The sequence below is a fragment of the Rhinichthys klamathensis genome, unplaced genomic scaffold (genome assembly GCF_029890125.1).
Source record: "Rhinichthys klamathensis goyatoka isolate OS25496 unplaced genomic scaffold, OSU_Roscu_1.1 h1tg000011l_1, whole genome shotgun sequence".
NCBI lineage: Eukaryota > Metazoa > Chordata > Actinopteri > Cypriniformes > Leuciscidae > Rhinichthys > Rhinichthys klamathensis.
In genome coordinates this window covers 19,505,001-19,521,459 of record NW_026606564.1, presented here as the reverse complement: position 1 = coordinate 19,521,459, position 16,459 = coordinate 19,505,001, and the positions used below count along the sequence as shown (strand labels likewise).

At 37.7% G+C, this 16,459-nt stretch overlaps 1 protein-coding gene and 1 long non-coding RNA gene across 2 annotated transcripts in view; both read left to right on the top strand.

Annotated features, from left to right (window-relative positions):
* LOC130100468 (ribonuclease inhibitor-like) overlaps nucleotides 1-16,459 on the top strand; it is a 669,359-nt gene that overhangs the window by 459,091 nt on the left and 193,809 nt on the right. Inside the window, exon 7 of the mRNA XM_056265946.1 lies at nucleotides 5,567-5,740. Coding sequence (XP_056121921.1) covers nucleotides 5,567-5,740 — 174 coding nt within the window. The remainder of the gene's footprint in view (nucleotides 1-5,566; nucleotides 5,741-16,459) is intronic.
* LOC130100667 (uncharacterized) lies at nucleotides 12,749-14,810 on the top strand. Its single transcript, XR_008808907.1, has 3 exons — nucleotides 12,749-12,884; nucleotides 14,143-14,210; nucleotides 14,724-14,810. It is a non-coding gene; the product is annotated as an uncharacterized LOC130100667 (long non-coding RNA).

Below are 16,459 nucleotides of genomic sequence, written 5' to 3'. Positions count from 1 at the left end.
TCTACTGAAAAAAACCTTACTTTAATTTCAAGTGTATGCAATCACGGGGGCTATACTAAAGTATCTTTGATTACCGAAATCAGGTATATAGAAATGACCGAAGCTGGCGAGATTGTGATCGTGAGACACGCGTTAAACAAGGCGTGAGGACCTCTGAGCGACATAGCTTCCTAATATGAATGGGTAAAATATAAGTAAAGAGTTAAATAGAACAATCAAATGTATTGCTAAACTTATATAATTGCCCAATAACCAATTGGCAATCTAACTTAAATTCGAGGTCGTGATAAAACGAAGTCAGATATAAAATGGAGTCAGATTAAAGATGGAGTCCAATAAAAGCTTAAATGGACTTCAATTACTTTGCCACGTGGAAAGACAGTAACACGCAGAGACCTTCACCCGTTCTGGCGGAAACTCCCATTTGGACCGATAAACGGGCTTACACAATTTTAGATAATTGTAATCTCGAAAGTGATGTTGATGTCTAACATATTAAATATTTCTGTGCCTTTTGTTTGCCTCCATATTCAGTTGTCAGTTTTTGCAACTAACTTTCAATGCATTTGTTCAAAGAACAAAATAAAATTCAAGTTTAAGGATGTATATTGTTTGGGGTTTAACTTATTAATCAGTTGAATGCTTTCATTCCTGTTCTAGACTCTCTAACTGCAGTGTAACAGAAGAAGGTTATAAAGCTCTGGCTTCAGCTCTGAGATCAAACCCTTCACACCTGATAGAGCTGGATCTCACAGGAAATGATCCTGGAGAATCAGGAGTGAAGCAGCTCAATGATTTACTGCAGGATCCAGACTGTCAACTGAAGACACTGAGGTGAGACAGGATCAAATATTTAACTAAATTAGTTATATGGAGGCTAAATATTCATAACTAATATATTATTTTAGCTATACAATTAGCTTGACAATTTGTTGCATCAAAATGATCAAGATCAGATCAGACGCTGCAGGTTCTGTCATGATGATGATAAACGTCAACACAGTTTAGTTGTGATATGAGCTACAGGTCAAATAGACATTATGGGTCAGTATATGTGCTGCTATTCTGGAGTATACCTTGATAATTGAAATGCACAATTTTATTTTTGTGCACACTTCTCATCAAAATTCTAGATAACCTTTTAGTGAAATAGTTTTCTGAACACAATAGTTTTCCATCAAGCCCAGATTCACTGCATCTCTCTGTAGCAGGTCTATGAGTCTCCAGATGTTCACAAACATGCAGTTTTACAAGCCAGTTTTCTCTGTGCTGACGTTTCTCGCTTCTCCTGCTTAACCCTTTGATGCGCAAGCTATGGATACCCCTTCTAATGCACAACATGGGTCTAAAAAGACCCGTATTCTTTTCCTATGTTATTTCATGCATGGTTTGGCATTTTTTTGTTTCACCTTTTGAAATCACTTTATTTGAGCATTTAATATATGGTAAATGGTAAATGGACTGCATTTATATAGCGCTTTCACAGACCCAATGGCCACCAAAGCGCTTTACAATTTGCCTCACATTCACCCATTCACTCACACACCGACGGGCGACGGCAGCCATGCAAGGCGCCATCCAGCTCGTCGGGAGCAGCTGGGGTTAGGTGTCTTGCTCATGGACACCTCGACACTTGGACAGGTGGAACCGAGGATTGAACCACCAACCTTCCGGTTTGTAGACAACCCACATGAACCACTGCCGCCCCAATATATCATGATCTATAAATTAAAACAAAAGAATAAAGAACTTTTTGTTAAATAAGCAATGTCACAGTTGTTTAGATCAACACATTTACTGTAACACTTGAAATATGTTTATTGGCCACTTTGTCACACATAACCGATAACACTGAAATTGAACTGTAGTGTAGTGCAACTGTAGGGGGATCTCCCCACCACAAATGTGCAGCATCCACCCGGATGATGCGACAGCAGCCATAGTGCACCAGAACACCACCACACGACGGCTTATGTGACCGATAGCATTGATTTATGACCACAAATAAAAACTTTCTATTGCAAATAGATTGATAAATGGCCAACGAAAGACCCAATGGCCACCAAAGCGCTTTACAATTTGCCTCACATTCACCCATTCACTCACTCATTCATACACCGACGGGCGACGGCAGCCATGCAAGGCGCCATCCAGCTCGTCGGGAGCAGCTGGGGTTAGGTGTCTTGCTCATGGACACCTCGACACTTGGACAGGTGGAACCGAGGATTGAACCACCAACCTTCCGGTTTGTAGACAACCCACATGAACCACTGAGCCACTGCCGCCCCAATATATCATGATCTATAAATTAAAACAAAAGAATAAAGAACTTTTTGTTAAATAAGCAATGTCACAGTTGTTTAGATCAACACATTTACTGTAACACTTGAAATATGTTTATTGGCCACTTTGTCACACATAACCGATAACACTGAAATTGAACTGTAGTGTAGTGCAACTGTAGGGGGATCTCCCCACCACAAATGTGCAGCATCCACCCGGATGATGCGACAGCAGCCATAGTGCACCAGAACACCACCACACGACGGCTTATGTGACCGATAGCATTGATTTATGACCACAAATAAAAACTTTCTATTGCAAATAGATTGATAAATAGATAAATTATTTTCTTGACCTAGCTAACATTAGATAAAATAGAATATGTCGACTGCAAGATAGCTAATAGTATTGGACATGTTTCTCTTTTGCACAAGTAATGGATTTCAAGGTCAAGGTAACCTTAGCCTAAATGTTCAAATATTAGGCTATATTTAGATGTCTTTCACAAAATATCAAATATTTTCTGTGACAAAAAATGTACTAAATAAAACTTACATGCATGAAATATACAAAAGCAGCCGTGTTGAGAAATGTGAGGCAGGTGAATAGTTTTCTGCAGTAAATATATTTATACTATTTATAAATATCAAAGGTTCCTATATGGGTCATTTTTGACCCATGTGTGTAAAATTGATGTAGAAATACAAAAACCGTGTTTGTTTATAAAGTAAGAAAGGAAAAATAAACATAATGATTTGTGGAAATCAAAAAGAAGATATTTAATGAATACCTGGATTAATAAATGATAAAATACATTTCTTTCAAATATTCAGCAAAGAAACATGAATACGGGTATTTTAAGACCCATGTTGTGCATTAGAAGGGTAGTGACACAAAAACGATTTGTATTCGAAAAGTAAGAAAGGAAAAATTTAAATAAGGATTTGTAATGATCTAAAACAAGTTAATTGAGGAATACCTGGAATACTGAATGATGAAATTTATTTCTTGCAAAGATATAGAAAATGAAAACTCAGTCGGGTCTATTTAGACCCATCTTGTGCATCAAAGGGTTAAAAGCCAGAAAGATCTTAATTTCACACTCTGTATTCATATTGAAAACCATGATCTAGTGAGCTTTTGCCCCTCTGGTCGTGAGACGTTTCTATTCTTATGAGTTTGCTTTAGGACCAGTGGCGTAACAAGCCAACACCGGGCCCTTATGCAGGATTATCAAGGCGGGTCCCCCTACTACTGCACGTGATGATGCATATAAGAGATGAGATGACTGACAAAATCAGGAGTAGCCTACGCGCACCACAACAAAATAAAAAACACTGGTGACGGCACACCGTAACACATTACTCACTGCTATGACTACACACACATAGGCTTAGGTCCAAAGACATGACATAAAGATGCTCACTTGCATTATAGCGGCATTTTCCGTGCTTTCCTCTGTGCAAAGTTGTCGATTAAATCCTTAAGATCCAGATGGTGATCCTTAAGATCCACGGGCATTCTCAATTGACAGTATGGCAAATTGAGTGACGCAATACGCATGTTTACCCGGGGATTCCCCAGTCTCAATTCGAAACAAATTACACCAAAATCAATCATTGTTCATTTCAAACATGTATTTAATGATCAGTCAAATGTTTTTGTCATTGTTTATTCAAATAATTTAGAGATAAATTAAAATGCGATCAGACTAAAAGTATTAAAATGCGATAGGGGGTAGAGATGCGCGGTTGGCGGTTACAGCCGCGGCCTCCGCGGATAAACCGCGGATCGGGCGGATGACGGGACGATTTTTTTTTTTTAATTAGGGCGGGTGGCGGGCGGTTGAACCAATCAAATGAAAAATATACATTGTTAAATATATCAACATATATATATATTGTTAAGGTATCTGACTATACCTACATCCAAAAAATAAAAAATAAATCGAGCACACTTTGAAATAGTCAAATTTTCTTCAGCTCGAGTCTATGCAGAGACTGCTTGTTGTTATCAGAGATGGCAACGCCGGCGAAGGAGGTAGCTACGTGACAAACTCAAAAAAGGAGAATTAAAAACAAAGGAAATAGAAGGTCAGAAAAGTGTTGCCTGGAATAAGTTGTGCGCTCTCTTGATATGCGCCCGTTCGATATTGTTTCTGGTAAAGGATTCCATCAAGTGGCCCAGACGTTGACTGACATTGGAGCTAAGTTCGGTGCTGTTGACGCTGGACGAGCCTGTTCTGAAGACTCCCGTTAATTTTGAATGCACGGGAAGAGAGCGGAGAGCGCGTCTTTTTCAGGCACAGTGCAATTCATTTTATACCATCAACAGGCCTAACAATCATATAATAAACTATAGAGCCTCGATATTAAAGAAACGCCAAAGTCACTATAGGCTTTTACGTTGGTGCGCCATCAGCTATGCCTACAAAAGACAGATGAAATCTAATATTAATAATTGATCCATGTCGGTATACACAGCCTAATATTTTATAATGAAAATATAATCAAAATATTTGAGAATGGAGAATTAAACTGATATGTTTCAAGAACCACAAATATTACTTAATTCAAATCAGTATTATTAATATATTTAACACACTCTTGAGAAATTGAGCAGATTTACTCAGTTAAAACAAAACTATTTCACAAAGGTTTATAGAAAATAAAAAAGTTAATATTACTCATAAATATTGATATTTTTTACATTTTTCCACAATTATTTCTACTCAATTTTATTTGTTAATGTACCAGATGCAGTTACTCAGATCTAAAATTTTTTACTTACATTTACTCAGTTTATACAGTGTATTGTAATTGATTTCACTGCTTTAAAATTGAATCAATATTTTTGAGTGTAAAAATGTTTCACCAAAAAAATGTGTACATCATATACATCTTTTTAGAGTGTAGATAGTAGTTGTTTAATTCCCAGCATCTGATACAATGTACTGATTGTGTACATGCAGAAATCTGCCTTTACAACAGAATAAAGAAGAGAGACGTCAAATAAATAGTTAAAAATGAAAGAGAAGAAAAAGTGTCTTCCAGCGCACAGAACTAGTGTGACTGGGTTTTAAAACAGACTATTGGAAACTAAATGCTGTATTATATTTCTACAAACATTTTCACCTTAGTATTTTGTGATCTGGTGAAATAAAGATGAAGATCTCTCTTCCTCTGTCTGTTTTATTTGCTGATGAAGATGATGTGACTTTACAGAATAAAGAGTCTCTTATTTTCTTCATTCTCTCTCTCTCTCTCTCTCTCTGCTAATGTAGGTTAAGATGCTGTGATATGACAGATGAAGGTTGTTCTGATGTGACTTCAGCTCTGAAATCAAACCCGTCACACCTGAGAGAGCTGGACCTGAGCGGAAATAATCTAGGAAACTCAGGAGTGAAGCACTTATGTGCCGTACTGAAGGATTCACACTTTAAACTGGAGAGATTGAGGTCAGTCACATTCACATACAAGAATCAAAATGCTTAAAATCACTTCAACTGTTTAAACTAGAACACATTAACATTATATTTGTACAAACATTTTCACAGTAGTATTTTGTGATCTGGTGAAATAAAGATGAAGATCTCTCTTCCTCTGTCTGTTTTATTTGCTGATGAAGATGATGTGACTTTACAGAATAAAGAGTCTCTTATTTTCTTCATTCTCTCTCTCTCTCTGCTAATGTAGGTTAATCTGCTGTGATATGACAGATGAAGGTTGTTCTGATGTGACTTCAGCTCTGAAATCAAACCCGTCACACCTGAGAGAGCTGGACCTGAGAGGGAATAAACTAGGAGACTCTGGATTGAAAAACCTCAGTGATCTACTGATGAACCCACAATTCAAGCTGGAGAAACTACAGTTAGTATCATTATACTGTACATCAATTACAGTGTGACTGAAGTTTATTTAATTGAAGACAGCAGGGCTTATGTTTCATTGTTTATAGCAGTGCACTTTCTGGGTTTTTTAAACTAAAACACTTAATTCTCAATATCTGACTGTGAGTCTGAGTTCACATTATATCTGTGTAAAATTCTTCACATTCATGATTTGTTTGTAAGATAATCTCTCTTCCTCTGTTTGTGTCTCTCTAGTCTACATGACTGTGGCATTACAGATGCTTCTTCATTAACTCAGTCTTTGACTAACTCAAAAGCACTGCAGTTTTTAAAAGAGCTTGATCTGAGTTACAATAAGATAGGAGACTCAAAGCAGCTGCTCAGAGACGAGCTACGAGACTCAAACTGTGTCCTGAGGTGAGGAAACATCACTGAGATATTAAAGAGATCTTCATTTACCTCTGATATGTGAACAATCCTTGATGTGAAGTTATTGAAATGTTGAACACAAAGGAGGAAAGAGAAGAAAAGCTCACTGTCACAGCTTTATACATCAACACCTGCTTTATGAACTGTGTCAGTAGAAGTGAATCATTTCAGTGTGAAAACAGACTTGGTCAGATTGTAGGAAACGCTGCACTCCTGCTAAAATCAGTGCAGTTCCAGCTTCAGCTCACAGCGTCCAGCTCACATGAGCAATGTCTCTGTCTCTAGTGTGTTTTACTGTGAAAAGCAACACGTCACACTACTCTACACTTACTTTACTCTCAGTTATTTACTAAGAGCCTACAAACATGTTTAAACTAGAGGACAAACGGCTTTAACTAAAGGTTTGTGTTTAACTCAAAATAACATTAGTATTTGCTCCCTGTGGTTTATTCCATACGCCGTACACTCATTAGTTTCTCCTTTACAGAGACTCAATAGGAGTCGCACCGACACACACACACACACATATGAACATGATTCAGGCTTTACATCTATTATATTTAAAAACACAAATATCTATGCAAGATCATGTAAAGTCGGTTATTAATCTGATTACAGGAATTTAATGTAACTTATTTTTACACAAAAACAAGCTGATTGTTTTCTCTTCTGTTCCACTTTACAGAGTAGATTACAGTATATGAATGTAGATGAAGATCGATCATCAAACGACAGTGGATTTACATCAAGGTTTAAATCTGTGAAATGGAGATGAGAGGAGCAGAAACCATCAGGTGATCCACAGAAGAGTCTCACTGCTGTCTATGAGGAGAAATACATGTGTAAATGTGTTTCATACAGGTGGAAGAGACTCAGACTTCACTATTAAATAAAGCATGCGTATTAGAAACATGTGATATTGAATGATTAATGTTGGTTTATTATTCAGCCAAATGATGGTTTAGTTGTAATTAAAGGTGGAACAGAGGAAGAAGCTCAGATGAGTGTCAGCAGAAATCTTCACTATCAGGCCTGCAAATATAATAATGTTTAGACTAAACTCATCCATAATGATATTTCTAATCATGAACGTGATTGTCAAGTATAGCACATAAATGTTTCAAAAGATATAAAGTTTACATGTAACTTTTAAACATTTACATTATCTCTGTAACATTTTATACACAGAATATGTTTATTGTTATAGTTTTATTGTATATGAATGTGTGTGTGTGTGTGTGTGTGTGTGTGTGTGTGTGTGTGTGTGTGTGTGTGTGTTGCTGATGCACAGATGTCCCCACCACTTTTTACATGTCCCCACCACTTTTTGAAATGGCTGATTTTGTCCCCACCACTTTTTGAAAGCATTTGGTTAAAATGTTCTGAAAAATCAAGCGAACCAAGAAATGTTAAAGGTTTATTTGCACAAAATAAAACATGCAATGCAGTTTAGATACAGAAAGAAACAATGCACATTGTCCAAAAAAGTAACTTAAACAAAATAAACTATTACTGATTCTAAAATGACCCAAAAACATGCATGCGCCGATCAGTAAAGCCTGGTTCACACGGCAGGATAATTAGGCCGATTTTAGCCCCGATTCACCCCTTCCGACAATCTTAAGGATGCTCCGATTAACGTAAAATAATCTGATTAGATATTCCTGCCGTGTGTGGTGTGTTAAGACTCCTCTCGTCTGCTCGGAAGGCCGCCGGGACCGCTCAGATCTCTAATCGGGGATATCCAACACGTTTGATTTTTTTGGCCCCATTTCTCCTCGTGTGTGGTGTCCCCCGGGGACAAACGAGCACGCAGCCTGTGGAGGCTACTTGTCCGGTTGGGCAAGTAAAATTCTCTTTTACTTGTCCATTCAAAAAATCCAGTTGTCCCGGACAAGCGTTAATGTCGAGCCCTGTAGTATGGTGCAGGGACAGTTACGTGCAGTCGACATTGTTGAGGGTTTTAAGGCCTGTTCACACCGGGACCGACGTTTAAAGGCCTGTTCACACCGGGACGAATTTCGCGCGCCGACGTTTAAAACGCCTCGTGACTAAACAAAGGGCGCCAATGTGAGTGTGCACACCGACACGAAAAACGCCACGCGTAAAAGCGTAATTTTTAAAAAAATGCCTCGGGTTCGTTTTTTTAGTTTGACGCGCCGCGTCAAAAACTATCCGACCAATGAGATTCAATAGTATCCAGCAGCAGACCCGCAGCACCACCAGTTTCAGAACCCCAGCGCCAGAACCGGAAGTAAGGGGCGGAGCTTACGTTCTAACACCAGCGCCAGGACCGGAAGTGAGGGGCGGAGCTTACGTTCTAAACCGAGTAACGCCACCTAACGTTTTGGAGCGTAATTTGCTTAGACACGAAACGGCATTATTACACACGAAATGTCATACTTTATACATATTATAATGATACATTAAGGTATAGTACAATAAGCATTTTAAAACATTGATTTTGTGTAATATAATTCTATATAGTTATCCGTTTCATTGTATTATGAGAGTTACTTCCTGATCATGATGGTGAAAAATAATGCTTGAAACTTATGGTCATATTATATAAAATATACTTTATTTCACAAGAACATGTGCAGCATGCATTTTTCTTTATGTAAAATAATGTCAAAAATCTAAAAAGAGAGAGAAAATCCGGCATTGTTTTAAAAGAAACCATAAAAATGTACCGTACTTCAAATAATAGCCGAGTCCCAAATTGACGATCGTCTCTTTTGCACGCCTGGTGTGGCTGCAGGTCTGGCAAATATAAGGCCGGTCTCAAATAGAGGTCGGGTCTGTTTTTTAGTTTCAGGTTGTATTAAATCTTCTAAAACCCGTCAGATCGTCCGCTTTTTGGCTGTCGCCAAATCAAATTTTTGTCCCGTCAAAGCCTATTTTGATCGGTGAGTGATGTAGAATAGAATGACTGCTGCGCATGACAGGGCAGAGCAGAGAGGGAGAGCCCTGGCCGCGCGCGCGCACACTCACGTCTTCAAACAACACGAGCGCTGTCTTGCTCTTTATTTGTCACATACCAGTTATAGTTCATACAACGAGCAGTGACTCACTGTGTAATAAAAACATACCCTAAATATTATTTAAAAGGTGCAACAATCTTAAATATTTTTAAATACTTGCAAAAATAACCATGTTTGTGTCATTGTAAATAATTCCGCCCCTCCCTCACTTCCGGTTCTGGCACTGGGGTTCTGAAACTGGTGGTGCTGCGGGTCTGCAGCTGGATATATCTCATGAGATTGCCGCTTTTGCTCACGTTTCTGGAGCTTCTGAAGTTACAGTAAAACACAACTTGGGGGCGCTCAAACACAAAACGGTCTTGCCGAGCACACACACGTAACGGCGAAGAAGATATATGCCAAGTAGCGTCTACACCAAGGGGGTAATCCATCGACCGGAAGTTGAAGCCAGCCGGGTGCCGCCATGTTGTAGCAGAACTTCACTTGCGTTAGCATTTCCATTGACTCCCATTCATGCGTCACTTTGACAGCGAATAACTTTACATCTGAGGCGTTTAAAGACTCCATTTGTCCATTATTTATTTCTAAAGAAACACGACAATGTATAAAGGGCTCCATTACCTTCTATGTTACACTATGGCCCCGTAGAAACAGATTTAGTAAAAATAGGCTAACGATTGCGTCATAACCACTCGACTCTCTGTCGCGCTGTACAGAAATTACCGTACAGACAGGAGGAGAAGCTCGCAGGCAATCGGGGGGACGTCCCGTCAAGGGAGAAGCCCATAGATAATGAGTCCATAAAAGCAACGGAATACTTACTCCTGCTCACTCACGCCAAAGAACTCTTTGCTCAAGTTCCCCGTCTCTGCAAGATTAACGTTGGCAGTTTTCACGCACAGCTACTAGAAGATTAACGTCTGTCAGACAGGTTGCTCACGTCATCAAGCTTAGTTTGAGTCGGTCTGAGTCTGCGCGTCAGGAACGGAAGTGCTCAAAAATCGCTAAAAATGGGCTTCAACTGTCTCAACTGAGTTCCAATGAGATCGCTCTGTCCATTTCTTTTACTGTCTATGGTCTACACTGCCGGGAAGAAATAAGACGAGGAAGATGCAAGGCAAGATGAATGTAGAGCTGCTGGTCTCGTTGGTGTCGGAACATGAAGAACTATATGACAAACGAAGAACTATATGACAAACGCGACAGCGACTACAAAAATCTTGATAAAAGAGAATGTTATGGAGTGGTATTGCAGAGCAAATGGGCGCCATCTAATGTCAGGGAATGAATTTGTATGTTCACTCGGCTCATCGTCAGCGAAAATCGCTTGAGTGTGACTGTGAACACAAAAAAACACGTTGAAAAACGCTGACGAATAACGCGCGCCGATATTGTTTTTTTTTTTATATTGTTGTATGTTTTTTTCATCTGATCTTTTGTCCCCACCACTTTTCAACACAAACTGACGCCCCTGTTCCAGCTCCACAAGTGGGAACTTTTAGAGAGGTTCCCAATCCTTCTCCTTGCCAGCAGAACCTCAAATGTTTTTTCCGCTGAGTGCTTCTGTCCATGGAAGATGATACAGAAGATACTCAGGATGCTTTTCTTACAATAAAGAGGTTGTATGAAAGTCTTCTTAATGTTAATAAACACAAATGTGCAATGCATGCTAAATTTCCACATATTTTATTGCTTATTAGTGCATCCTCAATTGATTTGAGAATTAATTTGAAAAGACTTTATTTTTTTCTCACCTTAGGTTTTAAAATATGTATATAAAAATAATATTCCCAACCTTTTACATAGGGGAAATTACATAAGAAAACTTGAGCGGGGTATTATTTTGATAATGTCAAATTGATATTACATTAATAAATACAACTCATACGTGGACTTAAACGTAATAATAAAATAAATAAAACTACAAAACCATAATAAAACTTTATTTTATTTATTTGTTTTTGCTGAATTATTATTGAATTATTATTATTCTCATGTCCACATCACAGTTTCTTTTTTCCAACAGTGGCTATTGCAGATAAAGAAGCGAGCAGCATGGGAGCGAGTTCTGCCATAAACACCTCACAGACAGAGACTCCACCAGCAGACCCAGCATCAGAGTCCACACCTCTGCTCAGCCCTGAGTCTGACACTCTTTCACTTCCTCCTGCATCTGCCTCCTTGGCTTCTCTTGTTTCGTTCACCACCTCCTTGACATCTCCTATGTCTTTATCCATTGCTCCTCCAGCAGGGGCGGACTGGCCATCTGTGTGATCTGGAGAATCACAGAACGGCCGGTACTCCAGGACGGCCGGCGGGCCGGCCCACCGGCCCACCACCCACCACACACGCAGTCACAGACATCCCAAGTCTCCCGGAAGTTCCCCGCATATTTATAGCGGCTCACTGATGTCCGCAAATTAGTTAAAATCTCTCGGAATCTAGAGCGAATAAGAGTGCGCATGCGTAGCGCGTGCACGGCAGAGAGAGGGAGCGAGCTAGAGACCTTGCGTGTGTGTGCTAGTGTGCGCGTGTGCCTCACGAAGCGCATGTAAGGACCCAACCAATCAAGTGCGGGCGGGCTTTTATCTCTACTACTGACGAACCGAATTATTCAGAAATTACTTTGCAAGTTACTTGCTAGGGATGATGTTAGGAAGTGATATTCAGCTTGCTACATTTTTAATGATTACAGTAGTTAAAACAGCTAAACTTCAACATTTTAGCTGTAAAATGCCACATGCAGTAGCTAATATTAAGAAATATGTTGTGCTTTTACTTTTAAAAATGTTGGTAACGTTACAGTTAATGCTTACAAACTTTGAAGATTTTGAATACAGAAGTTACATTTGTAATGGTGTAGCCTATTTTCATTTAGATGTGGTATTTTTATTTGTGCTGTAGCTAAGATTAATTACTGCATAAATTAATTAAGATTATTAAGTAATAAATTCATTTTAAGACAGCATGGAATAGATTGTATAATTTGCTGTTAGCTAGGTATAGTATTATGAGCCACAATTAAAGTCTTGTGACACTCATGCCAGGCAGCAGGCGTTATTGTTGTTGTTGTCGAGTTTCCGCGCGCCGATTGCTTTGGGCCGGGCCTACTCAAAGTCCAGGGCCGTTTTTTAGTCCCAGTCCGTCCCTGTCCTCCAGTCTCATCCTGTTTTCATCTCCTCTCAGTCTAGTCCTGTATCTTCTTCTCTGGCTTCTCCTCTGCCACCAGCCTCTACCCTTTCTACCTGTTCTAAACGGTCCTCTGAGCTCGGCAGTCCAGGCCCAGTATCTTCCTCACGGAAAAAAAAGACAAATAAAGAGCAAAGCAGATCATAAAGGTATGTGTGGATTTGTTGATTTGAGGATTTTACTTTTGACATATGAATCAAAGTTTGATTTTGCAATGTGATCACAGGTTTAGTGCTGAAAGAACAGGGCCTTTCTCATTGTTTTTTGAAAAGGACTGGGTTAGAATTCTACCAATGTACATATTGTAATCTTTTCTTTTGCACACATTGCAACATATTTATAGCAAGCTATTCAGTAGGGCTGGGTAAAAAATATTGATTTCTCGATATTAATCGATTCTCATTTTTACAAACCGATATCGCTTCTTAAATCTCAAGAATCGATTAGTCATTTATAGCAAGCTATTCAGTGTTATGACCATACAGTACCTAAGCCCTCCTGTTGATCTGAGTGCTTTTATTGTTCTCCTCATTTGTAAATTACTTTAAATAAAAGCGTCTGCTAAATGATTTAATGTAAACAAATATATAACTAAGAAACATACATTTAGTATCCATCCATTATTTTGCACCATTGGAAGTACTGGTAAGCTATTTTCTTTGAATGTGCGAGCCTCCGATTTATTACCATCTAAAGGTAAATGAATAGAAGAATAACAAAGTGAAGTACATGTGCTATGAACCAGTGTGTTTGGTTATGATAATAAAATTGAAATGTCTTAACAGTTAAAAGTTTGCACAATAAAGCAGCACAACGGACTGCTTTTGTACAGCTTTATTTAATTAATCAATTTTAATAAATTGAAAGCATATTACTCTGGAAGTCAAACACATTGAATGAACAAATGCCGTGGCACTCTTAGCTTTTCTAAGTTTAATATATATGTGTATTTACACTTTACATATATGTATATGTAAAGAATTTTTGTGTTGCTTTGACCATTCCCCGTGTTCATACAAATCATGAAATGAAGTGTTTAAAAAACATGAATCTAAGATGTAACTGCAGGAATAATAATTACATCTCAGTAATGAGTGACAAAAAAAATATCATGAGCATGTGAGCATTGTAAAAAGACAGTCTCCAAACAATAAAATCTGTAACTTAAACAAAAAAAGTGTGGTGTGTTATGGGAATCCCCATGTCTCAAAAATAATCATTGTCATATTACTGTAACATCGATGAAAACGGTCCTGTCCATATGTTTACACTAAGCTGCAATTTTGATTTTCCTTTTAAAAATTTGCTTTATCCATGACCCTCATGGTAATGTTAAGAAGATGTTTGTTAACTTTTTCTTTTACTTATGTCTGTTACAAATTATAACCATATTTAATTTTTTTTCAGAATGCCCCATGCATAAAGAATCAACCAGTTTCCCCTACAAAAAACTGTTGAGGAAAAGAATCAGGGAGGTTTGTTTCAAAAAACATTTAAAAAATACTGAATAACTGAACACAAAAAAACACATTCACAATAACAATATTATTTTGCTATTTTGTATGTTGTAATTCCAATGTAATTGCAAAAAGCATGATCAAATATACTAAATAATTAATGTAAGGTTTAGGTATTCATATAATTCATGTTATAATGTTCAACCGTGGATTTTAACAATAAACATTTTACTTCACAATTTAAGTTGTGCAAATTTAAAATCCTGACCATAGCAATGGTTGTGTGACAAAAATAAAAAACTGCTGTTCCATATTTTACAAAATTTTATTGATAATATAGTAATAAAGTTATTGAATTATGCTAATAATTAATAATTAAAGTTTTATTATGATAGACTTAGTCCCACTAACTATTAATTTGACTTGGATTGAATGTTGTATTTAGCGTTCAGCAGATGTATGATTGTTACTTCATGTGTTGTAAGTAAATGTCATGAACATTAACCCATGTTTCTTTCTGTTTCTGCTAAGGGTCATGCGGAGGTGTTGGTGCAGTGGCATCCTTGCTCTGGATGCTGTGGATATTATTTGAAGTTTACTGTACTGTAGAAAATTGACAGAACTAAAAAAAATAAAAATAAAAATTATATAAACATTAGAGAAAAATAATAAACATTACATAAACACTTATTCAGTTTTAACTGAAGCTGCAGTTTGATCAGGACTTCAGACTTCAATGTAATATCATTTGAAATGTGGTGTGCTTTTTATTTTTATCTATTCTTTAATGCTTTAATTAGTTTCAAGTATTAACTTTTTTTTATCTAGCCTTTGTTGAGAACTGCATTTTTTTGTCTTGAACAATGAGATTATAATTGATTGGGAAAACTCAATCAAATGAGACACATTCTGGCTGTAGTGTGAATAATTAAATCCTCTGCTGAATGCATATTTTCAAACAGTTACATTATATAATATACAAAATACATTACATGGATTACACATCTTATCTTATTGTACAGAACCAAGATAGTATTATTCCAGTAATGAACATTGTGACTAACATTTTTGCTGTCTTACAGTGGGAAAAAGTGGACAAATTCCTGGGAGCCAAGAGAAAATTTTCAAAGTTCATCCTGAAGATGTGTGTGTGTGTGTGTGTGTGTGTGTGTGTGTGTGTGTGTGTGTGTGTGTGTGTGTGTGTGTGTGTGTGTGTGTGTGTGTGTGTGTGTGTGTGTGTGTGTGTGTGTGTGTGTGTGTGTGTGTGTGTGTGTGTGTGTGTGTGTGTGCTCCGATGTATTGTTTGTTGCTAGTGTAAAGTAGATGCCTTGTGTGACAGTTACAGAGACTGACTTGCAATTTTGGCTTTCAGTGTTAAGGCATATCAGTTCTGATTTATCCTTGTTCTGTTTCTATTACTGCTTTTTACAGCACATGATCTGTTTTCTGTGTTTGATGACTGGACTCATAAAATGTTTTGAAATACGTCACTGGCTCTGTTCCTTCATATACACTTGATTGTTAAGATTGTTTATATCTGTCACCTAAGAGCAAAAATATATGTACTGTAAATAAATGCATTTAATGATATTTTTACTGCTGAAATTTTCAGAAAGCCACGATATTATTATTATTCAGTTATATTATTCATTACCCTAAAGGACCTATTAGATCACAGTCAAGATGTGTTTTTAAATCTATAATGTGTGTATGGGAGGATAGACAAATATATTTAGGGGCCTTGGGTTAGAAGCATCTGAAGCTGGTACTTCCTTTCTCTGCAGGTAAGAACACAAGGAAGACTAAATACTATAAATACGAGAAAATGCTTTTTGTTAAACGATGCCCCAAACCACGCCCACCCGCCACTGGGCTTTGATATAATTGGGTAATGTAGTCAAGAGTTTCCCTCTGTTATAAAATCACCCATTCATTGCAAAACTTGTTATTGGACTGAGAGATCGAATCATTGCTATGGAAAACCGCTGTCTTTGCTACGCATTTAAAAACAATAAATAGCAAAATTTATCAAATTAATCATGATTTTGTGTGCCAGCTGGTCCTTTCCATGTAGTCCCGCCCTTTGCACACACACACACACACACACACACACACACACACACACGCACACACACACACACACACACACACACACACACACACACACACACACACACACACACACACACACACTGGTATTCCTATCATAGACGGAATGGTTTTTATTCTGTTCAAACACAAGACCTACCCCTCACAGAAAACATTCT